The sequence below is a fragment of the Nicotiana tomentosiformis genome, chromosome 10 (assembly GCF_000390325.3).
Source record: "Nicotiana tomentosiformis chromosome 10, ASM39032v3, whole genome shotgun sequence".
Classification (NCBI taxonomy): Eukaryota; Viridiplantae; Streptophyta; class Magnoliopsida; order Solanales; family Solanaceae; genus Nicotiana; species Nicotiana tomentosiformis.
In genome coordinates, this window is record NC_090821.1 from 47,391,085 (window position 1) to 47,416,741 (window position 25,657).

General features: G+C 42.2%; 1 protein-coding gene across 1 annotated transcript; it reads left to right on the forward strand.

The window, feature by feature from the left end:
* The first annotated feature begins 3,904 nt into the window (after positions 1 to 3,904).
* Positions 3,905 to 4,609, forward strand: LOC138900125 (uncharacterized). Its single transcript, XM_070186833.1, has 2 exons — positions 3,905 to 4,259; positions 4,353 to 4,609. The coding sequence occupies exons 1-2, from the start codon at positions 3,905 to 3,907 to the stop codon at positions 4,607 to 4,609; spliced, it is 612 nt and encodes a 203-aa protein (XP_070042934.1).
* Positions 4,610 to 25,657: the final 21,048 nt, after the last annotated feature.

Sequence of the window (25,657 nt, forward strand, 5' to 3'; positions counted from 1 at the left end):
AGATGCCATACATACAAAAGTACGATAGGACTTCAGATCCTCAGGAGCACATCACAATTTACACAACGGCGATGAAAGGAAACAACTTGGCTCAACATGAGATTGAGTCCGTTTTACTGAAAAAATTCGGAGAAACCCTCACGAAGGGAGCACTAAAATGGTATTCGCTTTTACCCGAACACTCAATTGATTCTTTTGAAATGCTCGCAGATTCATTCATAAAGGCCCATGCCAGGCCAGAAAGGTCCAAGCCCGGAAGGCAAACATATTCAGGATCATACATGGTGAGACCCGAATTGCTGCAAGAGTTTGTTATTAGGTTCCAGAAAGAGAGGATGCTGCTAGTGGCCGTACCAAAGGAGTGGGCAGCGGAGGCATTCACTAAGGGTTTGAACCCGAAGAGCTCCAATACCTCCCGAAAATTGAAGGAAAGCCTGCTCGAGTTCCAAGCGACCACATGGGCGAATTTCCATAACCGCTATGAATCGAAAATAAGGATAAAAGATATCAGCTCGGGTTTCCGACATCAACCAAGGGATGAGACCGAGACAAGAACCTGGATAAGTTCAAGAAAGATTTTGATGTAGACCGCCGATCTTCCAAAGGCCGATTATTGCCTTACGAGAGAGCCGAAAGACGCGGTAGAAAAGGGTTCCGGTCCTCGGATAGGTTCGCTCCCGATAGAAGAACTGACCGTGGTTGGAACAATAGGTCGCTACAAGAAATAGAGGCACCGGGGACCCTGGATTCCTCATATGCCAGGTTGTCGGATTATAATTTCAACATCAGCGTAGTGGCATAGGTATCAACAATGAAACAAATTAAGGAAGCATGGTTCCCGAGGCCAATCAGATTCGATCCCAGCCAGAGGAATCCCAACTTATGGTGCGAATATCATGGAACTCACTGTCACAGAACTGGGGACTGCCGACATCTATGTGAGGAGGTGGCAACATTGCTGAAGAATGGCCATCTCAGGGAGTTCATGAGTGACTGGACCAAGAACAATTACGGCCTCAGTCGAGACAACGCAAAACCCTCAAAGATAGGGGAAAATCCTCCCCGGCTAACTATCAACATGATTTTCTGGGGGAATGAGATCAACGGTGTAACTTTTTTTGTTGCCATGACGACAAAGGTATCAGTAACTCACAGCAAGAGACTCCGGGAAATTGCCAAAGATGACATCACCATCACGGAGGAAGACACCGATGGATTTCTTCTTCCACACAACAACGCCCTAGTAATATTTCTTAATATTCTAGATTTCAAGATTAAACGTGTTTTGGTTGACCCAAGAAGTTTAACCAACATCATTCAATGGAGAGTGTTAGAGCAAGCCAAATTAACCGGAAGTATCATTCCGAAAACAAAACTCATCGTCAGGTTCAATTTGGCCAGTGTAATAATCCGAGGGGAGATACTGTTGCCCACAAATGCCGAATGGGTTACAAAGACCACCTTATTTGAAGTGGTGAATGGCGACATAGGATATAACATAATTATCGGTAGACCCTGGTTACATGAGATGAAAGCCGTACCATTAACATATCACCAACTACTGAAATTTTCGACCCCGTAATGAATCAAACAAATAAGAGGGGACCAACCAGCAATGAGAGAAATGAATGCGGTATCGGTTTCCAGTAGTAAGGGGAAGGAAATCAACAAATAGCAATTACAAGAATCGACGCCTACTCCCGAGCTAAGAGAAGATGATAAAGGAGAGGAATCGTCAAAATCCCACCAGGTACCGAGATACTCTCAGGTACTGGAAGAGACAGACGCAACCAAGTCCACGACAGAAGAACTCGAACAAGTGGCTTTGTTCGAGGAATTCCTGGAGAGAAAATTTCACTTGGGGATAAGACTCAACCCCGAGCTCAAGTCAGGATTTATTAATTTCCTTAAAACTAACGTTGATTGTTTCGCATGGTCGCACGCGGATATGATAGATATCCCACTAAAGGTGGCCATGCACAAGCTAAGCCTGGACCCAAATGTCCCACCGATAAGGAAGAAGAAGCGCCCAATAGCCGAGGTTAGAAACAAGTTTGTTAAAAAAAAGGTAACTCGGCTACTTTACATCGTTTCAATCTGGGAGGTAGAGTATCCCGACTGGCTAGTTAATGTAGTTGTAGTTCCAAAAAAGAATAACAAATTTTGAATGTGCGTAGATTATAAAGACTTGAATAAGGCTTGCCCAAAAGACTCATTCCCACTACCAAACATCGATCAAATGATTGACGCCACGACCGGCACGAGTGAATGAGTTTCCTAGATGCCTATTCCATGTAGATTCAAATTAAGATGAACCCGGAAGATCAGGAAAAAACTTCATTTATAACGAACTTTGGCACATATTGTTATAATGTGATGCCCTTCATGCTTAAAATTGCCGGAGCCACTCATCAGAGGCTCGTGAACAAGATGTTCGTGAAACAAATAGGCAAAACAATGGAAGTATACATAGATGACATGTTGGTCAAGTCTTTGAATGCAGGTGACTATTTAAAACACCTCAAGGAAACCTTCGATATCTTGAGGAAGCACAATATGAAACTCAACCCAAAAAAATGAGCGTTCGGGGTTAGCTTGGGTAAATATTTAGGTTTCCTGGTTATACAAAGCAGGATCGAGGTAAACCCCGATAGGATCAAAGACATCGAGGATATCTCGGACCAGCTGATAAGCGTGAAAGAAGTCCAAAGGCTAACCGGAAGATTGGCCGCTTTGAGCAGATTCATCTCTCGATCTTCGAAAAAATGTAATCATTTATTCTCACTCCTGAAGAAGAAGAACAACTTCGAATGGACTCCAGAATGCCAACAGGCCTTAAAAGACCTGAAATATTATCTATCAAGCCCTCCACTACTATTAAAACTAGGGGAAGGTGAACAACTGCTAATATACTTAGTGGTCTCGGAGGTAGCGGTAAGCACCGTTCTAGTCCAGGAGGACGAAGGTACGCAATCTCCTGTCTATTATATTAGCAAATTTTTTTCAGGAGCGAAAACTCATTATTCGCACCTAAAAAAATTGGCCTTAGCTTTTGTAGTTGCCCCTCCAAAGTTTATTTCTGGCAGACCCAGCCACATCTCAGGCGGGAGGGGGAGCACAGACCCTTACTGCACAGGCTCATGGGCATGTAACTGTGGTATATAAGACCCAGGGTGCACTACCCATAGGCGGGGCCCAGCAGTGGCAGTAGCTACCCCTGAGCCCAGACTAGTTGCGGCCGGCGAGCCGTAAAAGCTATTGGACAGATGGATAAGGATACATCCTCCTATATTTGGGGGTGAGCGACATGAGGATCCCTAATACTTCGTTGATCGGCACAGGGACAGACTGCACAATATGAGGATATTAAAGTCCCATGGGGTAGACTTTTCTACCTTTCAGCTGGAGGGCAGGGCCCGTGGATGGTGGTAGTCCTATCTTCTTGGTAGATCAGTAGATTCTCCTCCCATGACTTGGGATAGGTTCATCTGTATCTTCCTGGATAGGTATATTACACCCTCATAGAGGGAAGAGTTGCGGTTTCAGTCCGAGCAGCTCCAACAGGGTCAGATGTCAGTGAACGATTATGAGGCGCGGTTCTCTGAGTTGTCTCACCATGCACTTATGATATTACCTATTGATGCAGAGAGAGTACGAAGGTTTATGAGAGGCTGAGATGGGGACTTCTTATGAGCTGGTTGTAGAGATAGCCCGAAGGATTGAGGGTGTGCGTCAGCGTAGCTGAGAGCAGGCTATGAGAGACAAGCGGTTTCGATATTATGGAGAGTTCAGAGGTGCCCCGGCTGGGGGTAGAGGTCAGTTCGTGAGAGGTCAGTATAGTAGACCCCCATACCTATCACCACAGCCTCCTCGGGGTGCTCCAGTGTGACCTTATTTCAGTGCTATGCCAGAGAGTTCTTTCCGCCCACTAGCTATTCAGGGTTCCTTTAGTGGGTATTCAGGTCATCAGGGCCAGACTTCAAGTCAGCAGTCCACCGTACCAAGGGATTGTTTCGAGTGCGGGGATTTCAGTCATATGCGGAGGTTCTGCCCCAGGCTTCGGGGTAGGCTAGTAGAGCAGGGTCAGCAACCCATGATTACTGCCCCAGTTACCCTACCAGCCGTCCAGCCGCCCCGAGGTGGAGGGCAGGTGGGTAGGGGCCGTCCTAAAGGTGGAGGTCAGTCAGGTGGCGCTCCATCTCGGTTCTATGCTTTTCCGGCCATACCATATGCAGAGGCTTCAGATGCCGTGATCACAGGTACTATTTCTGTCTGCGATAAATATGCCTCACTATTATTTGATCCGGGGTCTACATATTCCTATGTGTCATCTCAATTTGCTCATTTCCTAGGTGTTTCTCGTAAGTCCTTGGGAACTCCTATTTATGTGTCCACTCCTGTGGGCGATTCTGTTGTTGTGGATCAGATCTACCAGTCTTGCATTGTTATATTCTATGGTTACGAAACTAGAGCAGATCTTCTCCTTCTTGATATGACCGACTTTGAGATCATACTGGGCATGGATTGGTTATCTCCATATCATGCCATCCTAGATTACCATGCCAAGACTGTTACCTTGGCGATGCCAGAGTTGCATAGATTGGAATGAAAGGGTTCATTTGTCAGTGCATCTAGTCGGGTTATTTCCTTTATGAAGGCCTGACACATGGTCGAGAAGGGTTGTTTGGCCTATTTGGACTATGTTCGGGACACTACTGCAGACTTCGACGATTGATTCAGTGCCCATAGTCCGGGAGTTCTCCGATGTGTTTCCTTCTGACCTTCCAGGCATACCACCAGATCATGATATTGATTTATGTATTGATTTGGCTCCAGGTACCCAACCTATATCTATCCAACCGTACCGTATGGCTCCAAAAGAGTTGAAAGAGTTGAAGGAACAACTTGAGGAGTTGTTAGAAAAGGGGTTCGTCAGGCCGAGTGCGTCGCCTTAGTGCGCACCAGTATTATTTGTGAAGAATAAGGATGGGACTATGCAAATGTGCATTGATTTCCGCCAGTTGAACAAAGTTACCATTAAGAACAAGTACCCACTGCCGCGCATTAATGATTTGTTTGACCAGTTGTAGGGTGCCAGAGTGTTCTCAAAGATCGACTTGAGATCGGGGTACCATCAGTTGATGATTCGGGATTCGGATATTCCGAAGACTGCTTTCTGGACTAGATATGTCCATTATGAGTTTCTGGTAATGTCCTTCGGTTTGACTAACGCCCCAACGATATTTTTGGATTTGATGAATAGGGTGTTCAGACCATATATTGATTCATTTGCCATTGTCTTCATTGATGACATTTTGATCTACTCGCGTAGTGTGGAGGAGCACGAGCATCATTTTAGAGTGGTGCTTTAGACTTTGCGAGAACAAAAACTATATGCTAAGTTCTCCAAGTGTGAGTTTTGGCTAGACTCTGTAGTATTCTTGGGGCATATTATATCAGGCGAGGATATTAAAGTTGATTCCAACAAGATTGAGGCGGTTCAGAATTGGCATCGACCCACTTCGGCGACGAAGATGAGGAGTTTTCTGGGGTTAGCAGGTTATTATCGTCGGTTTGAGGAGGGTTTTTCATCTATTGCAGCACCTTTGACCAGATTGACCCAGAAGGGTGCTCTGTTCCGATGGTCCAATGATTGTGAGGTGAACTTTCAGAAGCTCAAGATCGCATTGACTTCAGCATCAAAGTTAGTGTTGCCTTTCGGTTAAGAGATGTATACTGTGTATTGCGGCGCTTTGCCCGTTGGTTTGGGCTGTGTATTGATGTAGGAGGGGCAAGTTATTGTATATGCTTCACATCAGATGAAGCCCCACGAGAAGGATTACCTATTACATGATTTAGAGTTGGCTGCGATAGTTCATGCTCTTAAAATCTGGAGGCATTATCTTTATGGGGTGTCCTATGAGGTTTACATAGATCATCGCAGCTTACAACAATTGTTCAAGCAAAGGGATCTAAATTTGAGGCAGCGTAGATGACTTGATTTACTAAAAGATTATGATATTACTCTCCTTTATCATCTAGGCAAAGCAAATGTAGTTGCAGACGCCTTGAGTAGAAAGGTGGAGAGTATAGGTAGTTTGGCCTTCATTTCAGCATAGGAGAGGCCATTGCTTTGGACATTCAGTCCTTGGCTAACAGACTTGTAAGGCTAGATTTTTGAGAGCCCAGCCGAGTTCTTGCATGTGTTGTTGTCCAGTCTTCACTATTTGAGCGGATCAAGGCTTGCCAGTTTGATGATCCACACTTGTTGGTTCTTCGAGAGACGGTACTATGGGGTGGTTCCAAGGAAGTTACTATTGGCAAAGATGGTGTCCTGTGACTTCAGGATCGTCTATATGTTCCTAATATGGATGGACTGAGGGAAAAGATCCTAGAAGAAGCATACAGTTCTCGGTATTCTATTCGTCTAGGTGCTACGAAGATGTATCACGACCTGAGGCAGCATTATTGGTGGCGGCGGATGAAGAAATACATAGTTGAGTATGTAGCTAGGTGCCTAAATTGCCAGTAAATTAAGTATGAGCACCAGAAGCCAGGTGGCCTACTTCAGCAGATGACTATACGAGAGTGGAAATGGAAAGCGCATTACTATGGACTTCGAAGTTGGGCTGCCGTGGACCTTGCAAAATTTTGAGGCAGTTTGGGTCATTGTCGGTTGACCAAGTCGGCACACTTCATTCCGGTTGTGACTACGTATACTTCAGAGAGGTTGGCCCAAATTTATATTTAGGAGATAGTTCGGTTGCACAGTGTGCCAATTTTCATCATATTAGATAGTGGCCCTCAGTTTATTTCACATTTTTGGAGAGCAGTACAGAGTGAATTTGGGACCCGTGTAGAGCTCAGCACAACCTTTCATCCGCAGACCGACGGGAAGTCGGAGACGGCTGTTCAGATCTTGGAGGACATTTTCAGAGCATGTGTGATTTACTTCAGAGGTCAGTGGGATTGTTTCTTACCTTTGGCCAAGTTTGCTTACAATAACAGTTACCAATCCAGCATCGAGATGGCTCCATTTGAGGTTTTATATGGTCAGCGATGCCGTTCGCCCATCAGATGGTTTGAGCCCGGTGAGGCTAAGTTGTATGGTACTGATTTGGTGAAGGATGCCTTGGACAAGGTAAAGTTGATTCAGGAGTGACTTCGTACAACATAGTCCAGACAGAAGAGTTTTGTGGATCAGAAAGCGCGTGATTTATCATTTATGGTGGGTGAGAAAGTTCTCTTGAAGGTTTCGTCGATGAAGGGAATCATGAGATTCGGGAAAAAGGACAAGTTGAGCCCAAGGTTTATAGGCCCATTTATAGTTTTGAGACGAGTTGGGGAGGTTGATTATGAGCTTGCTTTGCCTCCCAGTCTATCGGGAGTATATTCGATTTTCCATGTATCTATGATCTGGAGGAATCATGCCGACCTGTCACATGTGTTAGGCTTCAGCAAAGTTCAACTAGATGAGATCTTGGGTTATGAAGAAGAACCTGTTGCTATTGTTGATAGGTAGGTTCGTCAGTTGAGGTCCAAGAAGAATTATGCAGTAAAAGTTTAGTGGAGGGGCCAACCAGTCAAAAAAGCGACTTGGGAGGATGAGGAGGACATGCATAGCAGATATCCACACTTATTCAACACTCCAGGTATGATTCTAAACCTGTTCGAGGACGAACGTTTGTTTAAGAGGTGGAGAATGTAACGAACCAACCGTTTGTTTTGCCTTCTAGAACCCTGTTCCCCTAAATAAGACTCTCCGTATGTGCTTTTACTGTTTTATGACTTGCGGGATGGTTAGTTCAGGAATTTGAAGGGTTCGGGTTGAAATCAGAATACTTGGTCCTTTAGTTTGCTTTAAAAGGGTAAGTTTGACTTTGGTCAACATTTTGAGTAAACGACCTCGGAAATGGTATTTGACTGTTCTAATAGGTTCGTATAATGATTTTGCACTTGGGCGTATGTTCGAATCAGGTTTTGGACAACCCGGAAGCGTTTCAACGCTTAACAGTGAAAGTTAGCTATTTGAAGGTTTTAAGGTTCTTTAAATATGGTTTGGAGTAGGTTTTGGAGTAATCGAGGTCCGTTTAGAATTCCGAGCCTGGGAGTAGCTCCGTATGGTGATTTAAGTCTTGCATGCAAAATTTGTGTCATTCCTAGTAGTTTAAGTATGTTTCGGCACGTTCGGAGTAAGTTTGAAGAATTTGAAATTTCTAAGTTGAATCAATTTGGTTTGAGGTATGATTCTTAGTTTTCATGTTGTTTTACGCATTCCGAGGGTTCGAGCGAGTCTGTTTTATGATTTCAAACTTGTTGGTATGTTCGGGCAGGGCCCCGGAGGCCTCAGGTGTTAATCGGATGAGGCTCATACCAAGTTTGGACTTAGGAGCAGTAGCTGAAGCTTCCAGCTTCTGCTGCAATCGCATCTGCTCTTAACCAGCCGCAGTTGCGAGCTCGTAGAAGCGAGCCAAAGCCGTAGAAGCGGCCCAGAGGGGGGTTTCCAATGACGGTAGATGCGGGGAATTTGGACCGCACCTGCGAAGGCGTAGGTGCGAAGAAGGCATCACATGAGCGGATGGAGGTCGCAGGTGCGATGCACGCACCGGTGAAGCGGTCTCGCAGAAGAGAGCCGCTGGTCGCAGAAGCAAGCCACTGGTCACAGAAGCGAAAGAGCCGGCTAAGGGGAAGGACCACATCTGCGAGGCATTTCTGCAGATGCGGTTGTCAAGTCGCAGAAGCAAAAAACAATCGTTGGGCAGAATGTCTTAAAACGGGGCTTAGCCATGTTTGAGCCCATTTTCTTCATTCTTTTGTGATTTTGGAGCTTCTTAAGAAGGGTATTCACCATGCAACTTGGAGGTAAGTTAATTCTACTTATTGTGAGTTAAATACATAGATTATAGGTAGATTTTAACATGTAAATTGTAAAAATCAAGGGTTTAGATGAAAAACCTATGTTTTGATAAAAATGAGATTTTAACCACAAAAATGGTTATGGAATGAGATGAAAATTGTAAATTTGTGTTCTTGAGGTAATGGGTGACGATTTCCTCCAAAAATTTCCGAAATACGGGCACGTAGGCCCGGGGTAAACTTTAGGAATTTTACCAATTTGGGTTGGGTAATTACTCTAATAGAAAAATTATGATATTTTGAGTATTTATTGATTAAATTTTATTTAATATTTAGCTAGTTTCAGATTTTTTGGCACCAATTGAGGCTTTAACGCGAAATTGTGATCGAGAAGTGAACTTTGAACAAGGTAAGTCTCTTGTCTAACCTTGTAAGAGGGAATTTACCCCATAGGTGTTGTAAATAAATATTTATTTCTAATTGTGGGGGGATACGTACATACGAGGTGACGAGAGTCCGTGCGTAGCTACTATTATGCTATTGTTCGGGTAGTTTTAGGACCCAATTCATGAACTATTTGGAATTTTGCACTATACTTGTTAAATTAAAATGCCTAAATTATATTAGAACTTGTTAGAGAAATTTTGAAAGGTAGTTAATGAAATTTATATTACCTTGGATATAAATCATTAATAATGTTTAAGTCAAATGCTTATAAAATATCCTTCTCTTCTTGTGGAGCAGGCCGAACGCTTCTGCAGTAGATAGATGCATCTATGGATCGTGCGGCACGTCCCTCGATAGTGTATACGTCACTCTGGATTGGACCGTACGACCTCGGCATAAATCGTGCTTACTAATAACAATTACACGATGCTTTGACATTTTATTGAAGCTTGTGAAGATAAATGATTTATAGGAAATTATTAAATTATGAAAGAATTATTTATTTCTGCTTGTTAAGAAAATTATTGTTATTCACATAAACCATGTTTATTTAAAAATCTTTATCTTAATATTATTGACCCATAGTGAGTGTCAAAGTCGACCTCTCATCACTACTTCTTCGAGATTAGACGTGATACTTACTGGGTACACGTTGTTTACGTACTCATGCTACGCTTGCTGTATTTTTTGTGCAGGATCTGAGGCAGGTGCATCAGGCGGTCCTACGAGTGCACATCCCCGTTATCCCGAGGCCTAGTGGTGAGCTGCCTTTCCTGAGCCGTTCCGCAACACCTAGTGTCTCTCTTTGTATTTGTATTTTGTCTATTATGTTCAGACAATACTTGAAATTTTGTATAATTTACTAGATGCTCATACACTTGTGATACCAGGTCTTGGCACATACACTAGTAGAATTGTGGTCTTGAAATTATTATTTTGGTTTTTATTTATTTACACTTTCTATTTTTCTTAAATCTTGCAAGTAAAGAAAGTTTAATAACTCAAAAATTTATTAAAAGAGGAAATATACGTTTAATTCACTAGTTGGCTTGCCTAGCGGTGATGTTGGGCGCCATCACGACCTATAGATGAAATTGGGTCGTGACACCTATTGTGCCAAAAATGCCCCCACCGTTAACTTTCTGGCTCACTTATGCCCCTACGACTAATGGTCAATGTCCAATAAAGAAATATTTTATTTAAATTACATGTGGCAAAACTTTATTGGTCCAATTTTAAACTATGACCCCAATTAAATAAAACCACCCTTATCCCTTTTTGTTTTACCCAAACCCCAAAATCCGACCCACCTAAAAAAATAGCCAAACTCTTGATTGTTAAAAAAAATTAACTTCTTCATCTTTTCAACTCTATCATCACCATAGTTGCCACCACCCCCTTTCCTCTATAACAACCACGCTACCACCATAACCATGATTTAAATGTTTGCTCCATTCCTCCATTTTCGAACAATAACAACAGGAATATTATGCTAATCGAAAGGGTCCGATTAGAAATTTTTTAATTTTTTTTCAATTTGACGTCCTTCCTTTGTTGTAAAATAAGGATTTTGTTCAAGGCGGAGTACCTAGGCCATAAAAGTTTTATTTTTACAATAAATTACCATTTGGGTCTAACGACATATTAAGAGTTTTCAAAATTTACAAAAATTGTGAAGAACAAACTGGATTCCGGAATTTAAAGCCCATGAATTCATAATGGGTTCTTTGATTATCTTATGTGATGAGAAAGAAAAACTATTTTCCATTGTAAGTGACATTTGAATGTGAAAATTAGGGTCTTTTGACGAACATTTTCAAAAAATGATAGCTCCAATGATAAATGTAAAATGAATAAGATGATAAAAATATGGAAAAAGAGCAAAACTGCCCCTAGACTAAAAATGTGGTGGCAGTGTGGTTGCTATGGAGGAAAGGGGATGGTGGAAGCTATGATGGTGGTAGAATTGAAAAGATGGAGAAGTTAATTTTTTTGACAATCAAGAGTTTGGCCATTTTTTAAGGCGGGTCGGATTTTTGGGTTGGGTAAACAAAATGGGTTAAGGGTGGGTTTATTTAATTGGGGTCACGGTTTAAAATTGGACCAATAAGAAGTTGCCACATGTAATTTAAGTAAACGTTTTTTTATTTGGCATTGACCATTAGTCGTAGGGGCATAAGTAAACCAGAAAGATAACGATGGGGGCATTTTTAGCTCAATAGGTGGAAGGAGGGAATATTTGTACCAAATTGAATAGTCTAATGGTAGTTTTGGCCCTTTCCGATGAATCAATAGCAACTGCGCTCACTGTGGGTGTACAGACTACGGAGAGGCAGATCCAACCCAAGCGCTATAATAAGCCAAATCCTGGCATGAATCAATAAATTCTGCTGCGGCTTGCAGGCCGATGCAATAAATGTCACTCACAAATAGGCCCACAGCCTCACTCAGTCATCCATCTCTCCAGTCTCTTGGGCTTACAACACTCATGCTAAGCAACCCAAATCAATGATACAATATGTGACATTATACGGTAACAGAGACTAAGATATGATATGCAACAATGAATGCGACTGAGTACATAACAAAAATTAAGCAAATAACTCAATAACAAAGATAGACCACTATGGGTTCCAATAGTACAAGCATATAGCCTAAGCATGTTTCCTAGCATAAATCATAGCTCAAGTGCTCTAACACATATAGTACAGTAATAATGTTCAGATAAGATAGCTACACAGTTCCATGAAATCGACTAAATCACAATTACTATGGTGCACGCCTACACGCCCATCACCTAGCACGTGCGTCACCTCAACACCAATCACATAAACGTAACTCGGGGTTTTATACCCTCAGAACTAGGTTTAGAAGTGTTATTTACCTCAAACCATGCAGATCTCTACTCCAATAAGCCCTTGCCTCGCGAATCAGCCTCTGAATGCCTTGAATCTAGCCATAAACAATTCGATACAATCAACACGAGCTAAAGAAATTAATTCCATATGAAAATACTAAGATCTTAAGCAAAAGTCACAAAGTCAACCCAAAAGTCGACCCCCAGGCCCAGGATCTCAAAATTCGATAAAAGTTACCAAATCCGGAAGCCCATTCGACCACGAGTCCAACCATACCAAATTTATCAAATTCCAACACCAAATCGTCATTCAAATCCCCAAATTTATCTCCCCAACACATGGGTAAAAAATCCCCAATTTTCACTTCAAAGACACCAAATCTATGGGGGAAATTCAACGGGTAAGCAAAATACATGGATAAAAGTGATCAAAATTCACTTACCTTTCAATCTAGGTGAAGGCCTCTCCAAACATCGCCTAGGTTCGCACCCCAAAACTCTCAAAATGAGAAGAAGACTCAAATCCTCGATTTTTAAATCTTTGCCTAGCCCTTTTCACTCCTACGGACTCACCTGCCGCACTTGCTGCTCCACTTCTGCGGAGAGGAGCCTTCTTCTACGGAAATCACTTAAGCGCCGACCAGCCGTACCTGTGGCCCAAACTTTGCATCTGCGCTCTCGCAAGTGCGAAAATACCATCGCACCTGCGCAAGTCCCGCAGCTGACCCAACTCTGCTTCTGCGCCCAATACGCCGCATCTGCGACTATGTAGGGGTGGAAAATAACCTCGCACCTACGATGACTGCCCACTTCCTTCCAACCCGCTTCTGCGATGCCCTACTCGCTTCTGCGAGCTCGCACCTGCGATCAAAATTCCACAAGTGTGATCGCACCAGACCTGGTGCACTTCAACAGTCCTTAAATTCCAAACTTTGATCTGTTAACCATCTGAATTCCACCCGAGGCTCCCGTGACCTCAACCAAACATACCAGCAAATCCTAAAACATGATACGAACTTAGTCAAGGCCTTAAGTCATATCAAAAATACGAATCGCACCTTAATTCAAGCCTAATGAAAACTAGGAAATTCCAACTTCTACAAGCGATGACGAAACCTATCAAATCAAGTCCGATTGAAATCCAAATTTTCACACAAGTCATAAATGACACAACGAACCTACTCCAACTACCAGAACCAAAATCCGAGCCCGTTAACCACAAGTCAGCTCTCGGTCAAACTTCTCAATTTCTAAAACTTCTAATTTTCCAACTTTCGCCATTTCATGCCTAAATCAACTACGGACCTCCAAATCACTATCCGGACACTCTTAAGTCCGAAATAATTCAATGGAGCTATCAGAACCATCAAAACTCCATTTCGGAGCCATTTACACATAAGTCAACATCCAGTCAACCTTTTCAACTTAAGCTTCATACCTTGAGACTAAGTGTCTCAACCCATTCCGGAATATCTCCGGAACCAAACCAACTACCGACAAGTCACATAACGATAATTGAGCATAAAATAAGCAGTAAATGGGGAAACGGGGCTACAACACTCAAAATGACCGGTCGGGTCGTTACAAATTACTGAGAAGAATATTTTGAAAGTTTCCTTATATCTCTGATAAGAGTTCATAGCCTTTAGTGATTTATGTAACCCCAAAAATACTCGTTCCAGAGTAGGAGATTAGTGTACCGTTGGTCGGGCACTATGATAGAAGTTCCCCGGTAAGGCACAAGAATGCGAGCATGCTCCAATCTTGAACTATGGGGCACTACATGAATGGGGTCCAGGCGATCGGGCTAGGATCGTTCATCATATCTATCATATGGTGACATTTTCAGAATCAAAATCAGAAGAAATGTCAAAATCAATGAAACTTCCCATAAAAGAAAAAGAAAAGAAAAAGAAATTTCTTTAGAAAATTTACAAGGATTGTTTAGAGAAAGTTTATATATTTATCACTTTTAATTTTATATTTTTTTAGAAAAGAAGAGAAAAGAAAAGAAAAGAAAGAGAATTTTCATGAATGACATCAAGAAGAATTTTACGATACATATATGAGTTGTCTGTTTCAACTCTTTATCAGAAGCTTTTAGAATTTTCTTTTATCATGTATACATACTTCTTTCAGAGTCTCGTTCCAGCTATAGTGGGAGAATTTCTTTACTTATTGTGTACCGTTGTGGTGTACTTACGTTCTCTTCAATGGAACCTACATTGCCCTATGTCAATGTAGGCACAGATTTTGCAGGTAAGCAGGCTACGAGCTAAAATATTCTCCTTCCATTACCAGAAGATTTGGTGAGATCCATTTTAGTTCGTGGAGTTCGTTGATTCCAAAATTTTGTCTTATTATTCAGTATTTCTTAGAGGCTTCATAGACAGAGTATCATGGGTGTCCACTTTGAATTACATTGGTTTTTCAATGTATTTAAGATACCATAATGAATTGTTTTTCCAGAATATTATTTCATTTGAAGTTTCAGAAAAGAATTTACTTTAAATTATATTGATTTGTATTGAGATGCATAACACAACAGAAAAATAGCAGAATAAAAAAGCAAAATAGTTTGCTCAGTCAAGTTAAGGCACCGAGTGCTTGTTACGACTTGGTTAGAAATCGGATCATGACAAACTTGGTATTAGAGCATCAGGTTGAGAGAATCTTAGGGGTCTATGAAGCCGTGTCAGTAGAGTTATTTATCGTTGTGAGGGCTCCACTTCTATAAACGAGGGACTACAAACAATTAAGAATTTTTTTGCATTTTTCCTTACTCTAGATCATGCGTTAATGCTTAAAGTGAGAATCAGACTTCTGTTTTCGTCGATTAATCAAATGTTTGATATACTGATGTAATGATCCGGCCGGTCGTTTTGAGTATTATAGCCCCGTTCTCTCATTTATTGCTTATTCTGTATTTTGTTATTGTTATGTGAGTTGCCGGGGTGGTTGGTTTGGTTTCGTGGATGTTCGAAATGAATTGGGACACTTAGTCCCAAGGTTGGATGCCTAAGTTGAAAGAGTTGACCGGATGTTGACTTATGTGTAAATGACTACAAAATAGAGTTTTGATGGTTTCGATAACTATGTATGGTGATTTTGGACTTAGGAGTGTGTCCGGATATTGATTTGGAGGTCCATAGGTGATTATGGCTTGAATTGGCGAAAATTAGAAAAATAAAAGTTTGGAGACTTGAGAAGTTTGACTGAGAGTTGACTTTGTGGTTACCAGGATCAGATTTTTTTCTGAAAGTTTGAATAGGTCCGTTGTGTCAATCGGAGTTGGTTTGATAGGTTTCGGCATCGATTGTAGAAGTTGAAAATTCATTAGGCTTGAATTGGGGTGCGATTCGTGTTTTTGATGTTGTTTGATGAGATTTGAGGCCTCGACTAAGTTCGTATCGTGTTTTAGGACTTGTTGGTATATTTGGATGGAGTCCCGGGAGCCTCAAGAGTGATTCAGGTTGAAATCGGAATGAATTGTGGAATTTTGGATTTGTTGAACAACCCCAGTTCTGGTGCGCTCGCACGTGCGGTGGGAATGGCCACAGATGCGGCGCCATAGGTGCATCCTTTCGAGCACAGGTGCGGAAGTGAGTGGGGGGCACTAGGAATGCAAAAGCTTTAAAATCTCAGCAGAAGCAAGGTCGCTTCTGTGATGAAGTGAAGCGCAGGAGCGGGCATGGTCATAGGTGTGACATTTCCTCCGCAGGCGCAGGTGGGGGCGTAGTTCTGCAGAGGCGGATGGGGTGGTTTTGAGTGGGATGCACTGGTGCGCTTCATTTTTCCGCATGTGCGAACCTCCTCGTCGCGGAAGCGTAAATCGCTGGGCAGATAAGGGGTGTTCTATGGTTAGGTTCATTCTTCATTTTTATGGACCTAGAGAGCTCGGTTTTTGGCGATATTTTGAGGAATTTTCAAGGAAATCATCGAGGTAAGTGATTCTAACTCGGATTTGGCTATTATACATGAATCCATCTTTACTTTTGTCATTTAATTAGTGATTTGATTTGGAAGTTTTGGGAAAGAATTATGAAAATTCGTAGACCAAATTTTGGGGATTTGAAAGGCGATTTGAGGTTGGATTTGAATAATATTAGTATGGTTGGAATCGTTATTGAATCGTTGTTCGGATTTTGTAAATTTTGTTGGATTTCGAGACGTGGGCCTGGGGTTGACTTTTGGGTTGGCTTTTTGACTTTGGTTAAAGATCTTAACTTTATCATTGGAAATCAATTCCTATGGCTTATATTAATAGTATTACATTATTTTTTGCAAGATTCTAGACTTCCAGAGATTGATACGCGTGGGAAGGACTTGCTAGCGGAGTGATTTGATTTGTTTGAGGTAAGTATCTTATCTAAACTTGGTTGATGCATTAGTTGCCTGAATTGTTATGATATCCACGTGCTATTGGGTGCACACATGTGTGGGGATGAACCCATATTCAGGCACCGAGATTATTTATTCATGTTCGAGTTGTGGTCGGGCTCTTATTAGCCTAGAATTTGACTGCTAAACCTTAAGCTATGATGCTTCGCACACTTGTGATATTTTTGTGAACTATTTGAGCCATGTTTGAGGCTACATAGGTGCTTAATCCCAGAATGAACTAATGAATGTTATTCTTTGATAAAATTACCGGTTTGAGTTATGATAATATGCTTGCACATGCCTATACTTTAGCATGTCGTTTATACCAGTCCAGGAGGATGAGATTTGATATTCACTCATTTCATACATGTATACTTGTTTATTTACTCCTGTGTGATATGATTGGACTGGGTGCCTATGACCACGCCGGGAAGATTGTGTTTGTTGGCACGTGAGTTGTCCATGCGGATCTAGATATTGATGTTATTAGCACGTGAGTTATCCGTACAACACATGAGTTATCCGTACAGGTTCTATTATTAGCACTTGAGTTGTCCGTGCAGCGTGTAGATATAGATCTATCTCCCTAGGGTCACCCTCTCATGTTTCTCTCTTGATGGTGTACGTGCGGATATTGGGAATACTGATCAGTGGTTTGGAACGAATATGGAAAAGTGAGGGAATCTAGTTAGTGTTTTGTTGGATTTTGCATGTCATCTTTACTTGCAATTTCCTAGATCATTTATCTGATTTAACTGCATATCACCTCTATATGCCAAGATATTGCCCGAGCACAATATTTGAGAAATTGTACACATACACACATGGAGGTTTTCTTACTAATCTTTATTATTTGATTTCAATATTGATCTTTACTAATTTATACGATGAAACTACACAGGTGATAGCTAGTATCATTAATAATTTGTGCTTCTCTTACCTTGCCGTATTTATTTACGATACTTATTGAGTACATTTGATCGGTTATCTTCATACTACACTATGCACTTAATTGTGCAGATCCAGGTGTGGGGACTAGTTATCAGCAGTAGATTGCTTGTTGGACTATCTGCTAAAGACGAGGTAGAGTTGCATCCTTGGTCGCAGTTTGACTTGTATTTTCCTTTCATATTGTTATTATAATTCAGAAAATGTATTTATTGCTTAGTTTAAGACTTGTATCCCGTTGTAGTAGCTCATGACTCCGTACATACCATTTTCTGGGGGAATTTACTTGTATTAGCAGTTTTTATTGTATTGAGACCTCAGGTTTATGTTATTTCTATGAATTTCGTTATTATGTTGCTTTTGTTATCATGTTTCGACTTGCCTAGCCGGTGTGTCAGGCACCATCACGATATATTGAGATTTTGGGTCGTGACAAGTTGGTATCAGAGCCCTAGGTTCATACATATTACGAGTCATGAGCAGGTTTAGTAGAGTCTTGCGGATCAGTGATTACACATGAGCAGGAAAACTTCACTTTCTTGTATTCTTATCATGCAGATTTGTCGATTCCGAAAACTAAACTTCTAATATTCTACTCTCTCACAGATGGTGAGGACACATGCTATCGGATAGGGCGAACGGCCACCAGTACCACTATCTAGGGCCGCGAGAGGCCCGATCGCGGTTGAGGTCAAGGTACAGATGGTACAATAGCTAGAGCGACACCTGTGGAGCCACCAGTTGCTCCAGCTCAGTAGCAGATAAAAGATGTGGTTGAGTTGGTAGGACCAGCTTAGGCACTAGCTGTGCCCATTATGATTCTATGTCTTCAGGAGGCTCTGGCCCAAATATTGACAGTATGCGCTAGCCTTGCTCTAGCAGTTTCAGTTCTGGCCGCACAAGCCAGTTCTCAAGCCGAGGGAGGTTCTCAAACTCCCGCTACCCGTATTCTAGAGCAGGTGGTTCAGGGACATCAGACACCAAGGTTACAACTAGCCCAGCCTGCTGTAGCTGCGCAGGCCCCGGTGGGTCCACCGATGAGTAACGAGGAGTAGAAGAGGCTAGAGCATTTGGGAGGGTCATGCCTCCATTATTCAGTGGGGATGAATTAGAGGATGATCACGAATTCTTAGATCTGTGCCAGCGGATTCTTTATGCGACAGGTATTCTGGAGACTAGTGGAGTCTCATTTACTACGTTTCAGCTGTCTGGGCAGCCTTTAGATGGTTGGAGGCCTATAAGTTTAGCAGGACAGTCGGTGTTGCACCACTTATATGGCATGCGTTCTCCGTTCTGTTCTTAAAGAAGTTTGTTCCACAGACCCACAAGGAGGAGTTGCGTAGGCAGTTTGAGAAGCTACGTTAGGAGGGTATGTCCGTGACCTAGTATGAGATTAGATTTTCAGAGTTAGCTCGTCACGCGATCTGGTTGGTTCCCACAGAGAGGGAGAGGATTAGGAGGTTCATTGATTGCCTCAACTATGGATTGCGTTTCATCATGACTCGAGAGATTGCATGAGGTGCTAGGTTCGACGAAGTGGTTGATATTGCCAGACGGCTTGGGGAGGTTCGTAGTCAGGAGCGTGATGAGAGGGAGGATAGGAGTCCTTGTGATTCAGGGGGTTTCAGTGGTGTTTCTTCTGGAGGAAAGTCCTATCACAGTAGGGGTCCTCCTTATAGGCCTGCTCAGATGGCTCGTCCGGTTAATCGTGGTGCATCAGTTAGCCATAGTTCCTACAGTGCTCGTTTGGGTCAATTATCATTTAGTGCGTTACCAGCGCAGAGTTCTTACCATGCTTCATCTTCCCAAATTTTTACAGGCAATTCCTCGATTTATCAGGGGTAACAGCTCCGTCAAAGGAGAGGTTGTTCTGAATGCGGGGACTTGAGTCATCTCAAGAAGAATTACCCTAGACTTTTGAGTGGGGTTCCACAATAGAGTTCTCGACCAATAATACCAGTACCAGCAGCTACACCACCCGCCCAGCCAGCTCGGGGTGGGGCTCAGGCAGCTAGAGGTCGCCCTAGAGGGGGAGGCCGATCAAGTGGTGTACATGCTCGATGCTATGCTTTCCCTACCAGGCCAGAGTTTGTTGCTTCAAACATAGTGATCACAAGTATTGTCTCAGTATTCCACAGGGATGCTTCCACATTATTTGACCCTAGTTTTAGTTATTCATATGTGTTATCGTATTTTGCTCGTTATTTGAATTTGTCCTGCGAGTCCTTAGTTTCACATGTTCATGTATCTACGCTGGTGGGCGGTTCTATTATTGTGGACCGTGTGTATTGGTCATGTTGGTGACCGTTGGAGGATTGAAGACTAGAGTTGATCTCTTATTGCTTAGTATGGTCGATTTTGACGTGCTTCTGTGCATGGATTGGTTGTCCTGATATCATGCTATTCTGGATTGTCACGCTAAGACTATGACATTTACCTAGGATCGAGTGGAGGGGTTCTCTAGACTATGTTCCCAGTAAGGTGATTTCATATTTAAAGGCCCAATAGATGGTTGGAAAGGGGTGTTTGTCATATTTAGCCTTTGTGAGGGATGTTGGTAATTATACTCCTGCCATTGATTCTGTTCCGGTGGTGCGAGACTTTCTGGGTGTGTTTCCTACAGACCTGTCGGGCTTGCCGTCCGACAGGGATATTGATTTTGGTATTGACATGGTGCTGGGCACTCCACCCATTTTTATTCTTCCGTATCGTATGTCACCAGGAGAGTTGAAGGAATTGTAAAAGCAGCTTCAGGAGCTTCTTGATAAGGGGTTCATTAGGCCTACTGTGTCACCTTGGAGAGCACCGGTTTTGTTTGTGAAGAAGAAGGATGGTACTATGCGGATGTGCATCGACTATATGCAGTTCAACAAAGCTACAATTAAGATCAAGCATCCTTTGCCGCGCATGGATGACCTATTTGGCCAGCTTCAGGGAGCTAGAGTGTTCTCTAAGATTGATTTGAGGTCTAGGTATCACCAGTTGAAGATTCGGGACTTGGATATTCTGAAGACGACATTCAGGACCCGCTATGGTCACTATGAGTTCCTTGTGATGTCTTTTGGGCTGACCAATGTCCCAACAACATTCATGCATATGATGAACAGTGTGTTTCCAGCCATATCTTGATTCATTTGTCATAGTCTTTATTGATGATATCCCGGTGTACTCACGTAGCTAGAAGGAGAATGCACAACATCTGATGATTGTACTACAAAGGTTGAGGGAGGAGAACCTTTATGCTAAGTTCTCCAAGTGTGAGTTTTGGCTCAGTTCGGTGTCGTTCTTGGGCACGTGGTGTCCAGTGAGGGGATTAAGGTGTGAAGAAGAAGGATGGTACTATGCGGATGTGCATCGACTATATGAAGTTCAACAAAGCTACAATTAAGAACAAGCATCCTTTGCTGCGCATTGATGACTTATTTGGCCAGCTTCAGGGAGCTATAGTGTTCTCTAAGATTGATTTGAGGTTTGGGTATCACCAGTTGAAGATTTGGGACTCGGATATTCTGAATACGACATTCAGGACCCGCTATGGTCACTATGAGTTCCTTGTGATGTCTTTTGGGCTGACCAATGCCCCAACAACATTCATGCATCTGATGAATAGTGTGTTCCAGCCATATCTTGATTCATTTGTAATAGTCTTTATTGATGATATCTCGATGTATTCACGTAGCTAGGAGGAGCATGCACAACATCTGAGGATTGTACTACAAAGGTTGAGGGACGAGAACATTTATGCCAAGTTCTCCAAGTGTGTGTTTTGGCTCAATTCGGTGACGTTCTTGGGGCACGTGGTGTCTAGTAAGGGGGTTAAGGTAGATCCAAAGAAGATTGAGGCGGTTCAGAGTTGGCCCAGACCGTCTTCAGCTACTGCGATTCAGAGTTGTTTCGGCCTGGCCGGATATTATCATCGCTTCGTGAAGGGTATCTAGTCTATTGCAGTGCCTTTGACCAGGTTGACCCAGAAGGGTGCTCTATCTAGTTTGTCGGATGAGTGTGAGGAGAGATTTTAGAAGCTTAAGATTGCCTTGACCACATCTCCAGTTCTAGTTTTGCTTTCAGCATCAGGTTCTTATATAGTGTGTTGTGATGCTTCTCGGATCGGTATTGGGTGTGTCTTGATGCAGGAGGGTATAATGATTGCTTATGCATCACACCAGTTGAAGCCTCATGAGAAAAACTACCCCGTTCATGATTTGGAGTTGGCAGCCATCAGTCATGCATTAAAGATTTGGAGGAATTATCTCTACGACGTGTCTTGCTAGGTATTTATAGATCATCAAAGTCTTCAACACTTGTTCAAGAAATTGGATCTAAATTTGACGCAGCAGAGATGTTTGGAGCTTCTAAAGGACTATGATATTACCATTTTGTATCATCCCAGGAAGGCCAATGTGGTGGCCCATGCCTTGAGTAGGAAGGCGGTGAGTATGGGTAGCCTTTCATTTATTTTCTGTTGGTGAGAGACCTCTTGCATCAGATGTTCATGCCTTGGCCAAACAGTTCGTGAGGTTGGATGTTTTGGACCCTAGTCGGGTTCTAACTTGCGTTGTTTCCCGGTCTTCTTTATATGGTCGCATCAGAGAGCGTCATTATGATGACCCTCATTTACCTGTCCTTAAGGACACGGTTCAACACGGTGATGTCAAGGAGGTTTCTATTGGGGATGATGGGGTGTTGTGGATGTAGAGTTGGATTTGTGTGCCCAATGTGGATGGGCTACACGAGTTGATTCTTGAGAAGGCCCATAGTTCGCGGTATTCCATTCATCCGGGTGCCGTGAAGATGTATCAGGACTTGAGGCAGCACTATTGGTGGATGAGAATGAAGAAAGACATAGTGGAGTTTGTAGCTCGATGCTGAAATTGTCAGCAGGTGAAGTACAAGCATCAGAGACTTGATATTCCGGAGTGCAAATGGGAGCGTATCACCATGGACTTCGTAGTTGGGCTTCCACAGACCTTGAAGAAATTTTTAATGCCCCAAATTTTCATTTTGACTTTTAGAACCCTGTTCCCCTAAATAAAACTCCCTGTATGTGTTTTTACTAATTTATGAATTGCGGGGATGGTTGGTTCTGGATTTGAAAGTGTTCGGGTTGAAAATGGAACACTTAGTTCCTTAATTAAGTTTTAAAAGGTCAATTTTGACTTCGGTCAACATTTTTAGAAAATGACCCCGGAGTCGGAATTTGACGATTCCAATAGGTTCGTATGATGATATTAGACTTGGGTGTATGTTCGAATCGGCTTTTGGACAACCCGAGAGGGTCTCAGCGCTTAATAGTGAAAATTAACTATTTAAAGGTCTAGGGTTCCTTAAATTTGGTTTGGAGTAGGTTTTGGAGTAAATGAGGCCTGTTTGGAATTTCGAGTCTGGGAATAGCTCCGTATGGTGATTTAGTACTTGCACGCAAAATTTGGTGCCATTCCGAGTAGTTTAAGTATGTTTCAGCGCGTTCGGAGTATGTTTGAAGAATTTGAAATTTCTAAGTTGAATCAATTTGGTTTGGGGTATGATTCTTAGTTTTGATGTTATTTTACATATTCCGAGGGTTTGAGCGAGTCCGTTTTAAGATTTCTAACTTGTTGGTATGTTCGGACGGGGCCCCGTGGGCCTCGGGTGTTAACCGGACGAGGCTCAGACTAATTTTGGATTTGGGAGAAAAGCTGAAGCTTTCTGCTTCTGGTACGATCGCACCTGCACAAGGGCAGCCGCAGGTACGATCTCGCAGGTGCGAAGGAAGAGACCGTAGAAGCGGATTGGGAGCAGATGCGACGGTACAAGTCGTAGAAGCAGATCGCAGATGCGAAGTACGAGTCGTAGAAGCGGATTCGCAGATGCGAGCCGCTGACCGCAGAAACGAACAGGGCCGGCTTAGGGGGAAGCCGCATCTGCGAGGCCTTTTCTACAGATGCAGAGCCGCAAATGTGAAAGGGCTGCTTGGCAGAATGTATTAAAATCGGGGCTCATCCATTTTAGCCCGTAATTCCTCCATTTTTGGGCCATGTTGGAGCTTTTTAAGAGGGAATTTCAACTAGCAACTTGAAGGTAAGTTAATTCTACACACTTTGAGTTAAATACATAGATTATGGGTAGATTATAACCTGTAAATTGTGGAAATCAAGAGTTTAGAGGAAAAATCTAGATTTGTATAAAGATGAGATTTTAACCACGAAAATGGTTATGGAATTGGATGGAAATTGTATATTTGAGTTCTTGAGATTATGGGTAATGATTTCCTCCGAATATTTCCGGAATCCGGGCATGTGAGCCCGGGGTCAATTTTAGAAATTTTAAAATTTTGGGTCGGGTTATTTATTTAATAGTCTAATTTCGAATTATTGAGCATGTATTAATTATTTTATATAACTATTGGATAGTTTCGGATTTTTCGGCATCGAATTGATATTTTTACGCGATATTTTGATCGGAAAGTGGACTTCGAGACAAGGTAAGTCTCTTGTCTAATCTTGTAAATGGGAATTTACCCCATAGGTTATTTTAATTAATTATTGTTGTTAATTGTGGGGGCTACGTACGCACGAGGTGACGAGAGTCCGTGCGTAACTACTAATTATGTTATGTCCGGGTATTTTAGGACTCAAATCATGAAATACTTGTGATAATTGCATCTTCTATTTAATTAAAATATTGGGATTATATTGTAAATTGTTAGGGGAAATTATAAAAGATCGAAATTTCATATACTTGAATTTTTGTGTAAATTATTTGTTTGCTAAAAGAAATTGTACATCCTTATGTGTTAGCTTTATAATAACTTCTCATTCCGGGGGTTCATAAGAAAATATCCTCCTTTCTTATGGAGCGGGCCGAACACCTCGACAGTATAGATGCATCTATGGATCGTGTTGCACGTCCCTCGGCAGTGTACACGATATTCTGGATCGGGCCGAACGACCTCGGTTGGAATCGTGCCTAATAATAATAATTACATGATACCTTGATATTTTATTACAACTTGTGAAGCAAATTGATAATTTCGAAATTATTGAAATTTGAGAATAATTAATTCTGCTCGTTAAGAAAATAATTGTTGTTCATATAAATCATGTTTAATTAAATGTTTCTATTTTTAAAATTACTGACCCATAGTGAGAGTCAAAGTCGACCTCGACCTCTTGTCACTACTTCTTCGAGATTAGGCTTGATACTTACTCGGTACATATTGTTTACGTACTCATGCTATGCTTGATGCACTTTTTGTGCAGGACCTGAGACAGGTGCTATAGGTGGACCTACCGACGCGTACCACGCTATCCCGAGGCTTAGTGGTGAGCTGCCTTTCTGAGCCGTTTTGCAGCAACTAGTGCCTCTCATTGTATTTGTATTCTGTCTATTTTATTTCGGATAATATTTAAAAGTTTTGTATAATCTACTAGATGCTCATACACTTATGACACCAGGTCTTGGCACACATACTAGTAGAATTGTGGATTTTATTGTTTTTCTTTGTTTTTATATAATCGGATATTTTATATTTTTCTTGATTATTGCAAGTAATAAGAGTTTAATTACTCGAAATTTTTTTAAAAGAATAAATGTATGTTTAATTCACTAATTGGCTTGCCTAGCTGCGATGTTGGGCGCCCTCACGACCTATCGGTGAAATTGGGTCATGACAATATGGTATCAGAGCACTAGGTTCACGTAGGTCTCACAAGTTATGAGAAGGCCTAATAGAGTCTTTCGGGTCGGTACAGAGACGTTTGTACTTATCTTCAAGAGGCTATAGGGTGTTAGGAAACTACCTTTCTTCATCTCCTATCGTGCAATTGATATAGTACTAAATACTTTCTCTTATTCTCTCACAGATGGTGAGAACGCGCTCTAATAAGCCTCCAGACCAGGGAAGAGCTACTCCCTCAGTTGTTAGAGGCCGAGGGAGGGCTCCAACCCATGGTAGGGAATGAGGACATCCCAGAGTTATTCCAATTATGCCACCAGTCGGTCCAGCAGAGGATCCTATTATTGAGGAACAAGGCTAGGTGCTCATAATAGAACCAGCTCCATTGGATTTCATATCTGCACCGGGATTCCAGGAGGTCATGGGCCGTATGCTGCGATTCATGGACACTATGACTCAGGCCGGTTTATTTCCGGCCGACCCAGCCACATCTTAGGCGGGCGGGGGAGCAT

Bases quoted from the DNA above. Each gene is read 5' to 3' on its own strand.
- LOC138900125 (XM_070186833.1), top strand. From the start codon at position 3,905: ATGCCAGAGAGTTCTTTCCGCCCACTAGCTATTCAGGGTTCCTTTAGT. The intron at 4,260-4,352 runs GTACTATTTCTG...CTCATTTCCTAG, and splicing joins TTCAGATGCCGTGATCACAG to GTGTTTCTCGTAAGTCCTTG.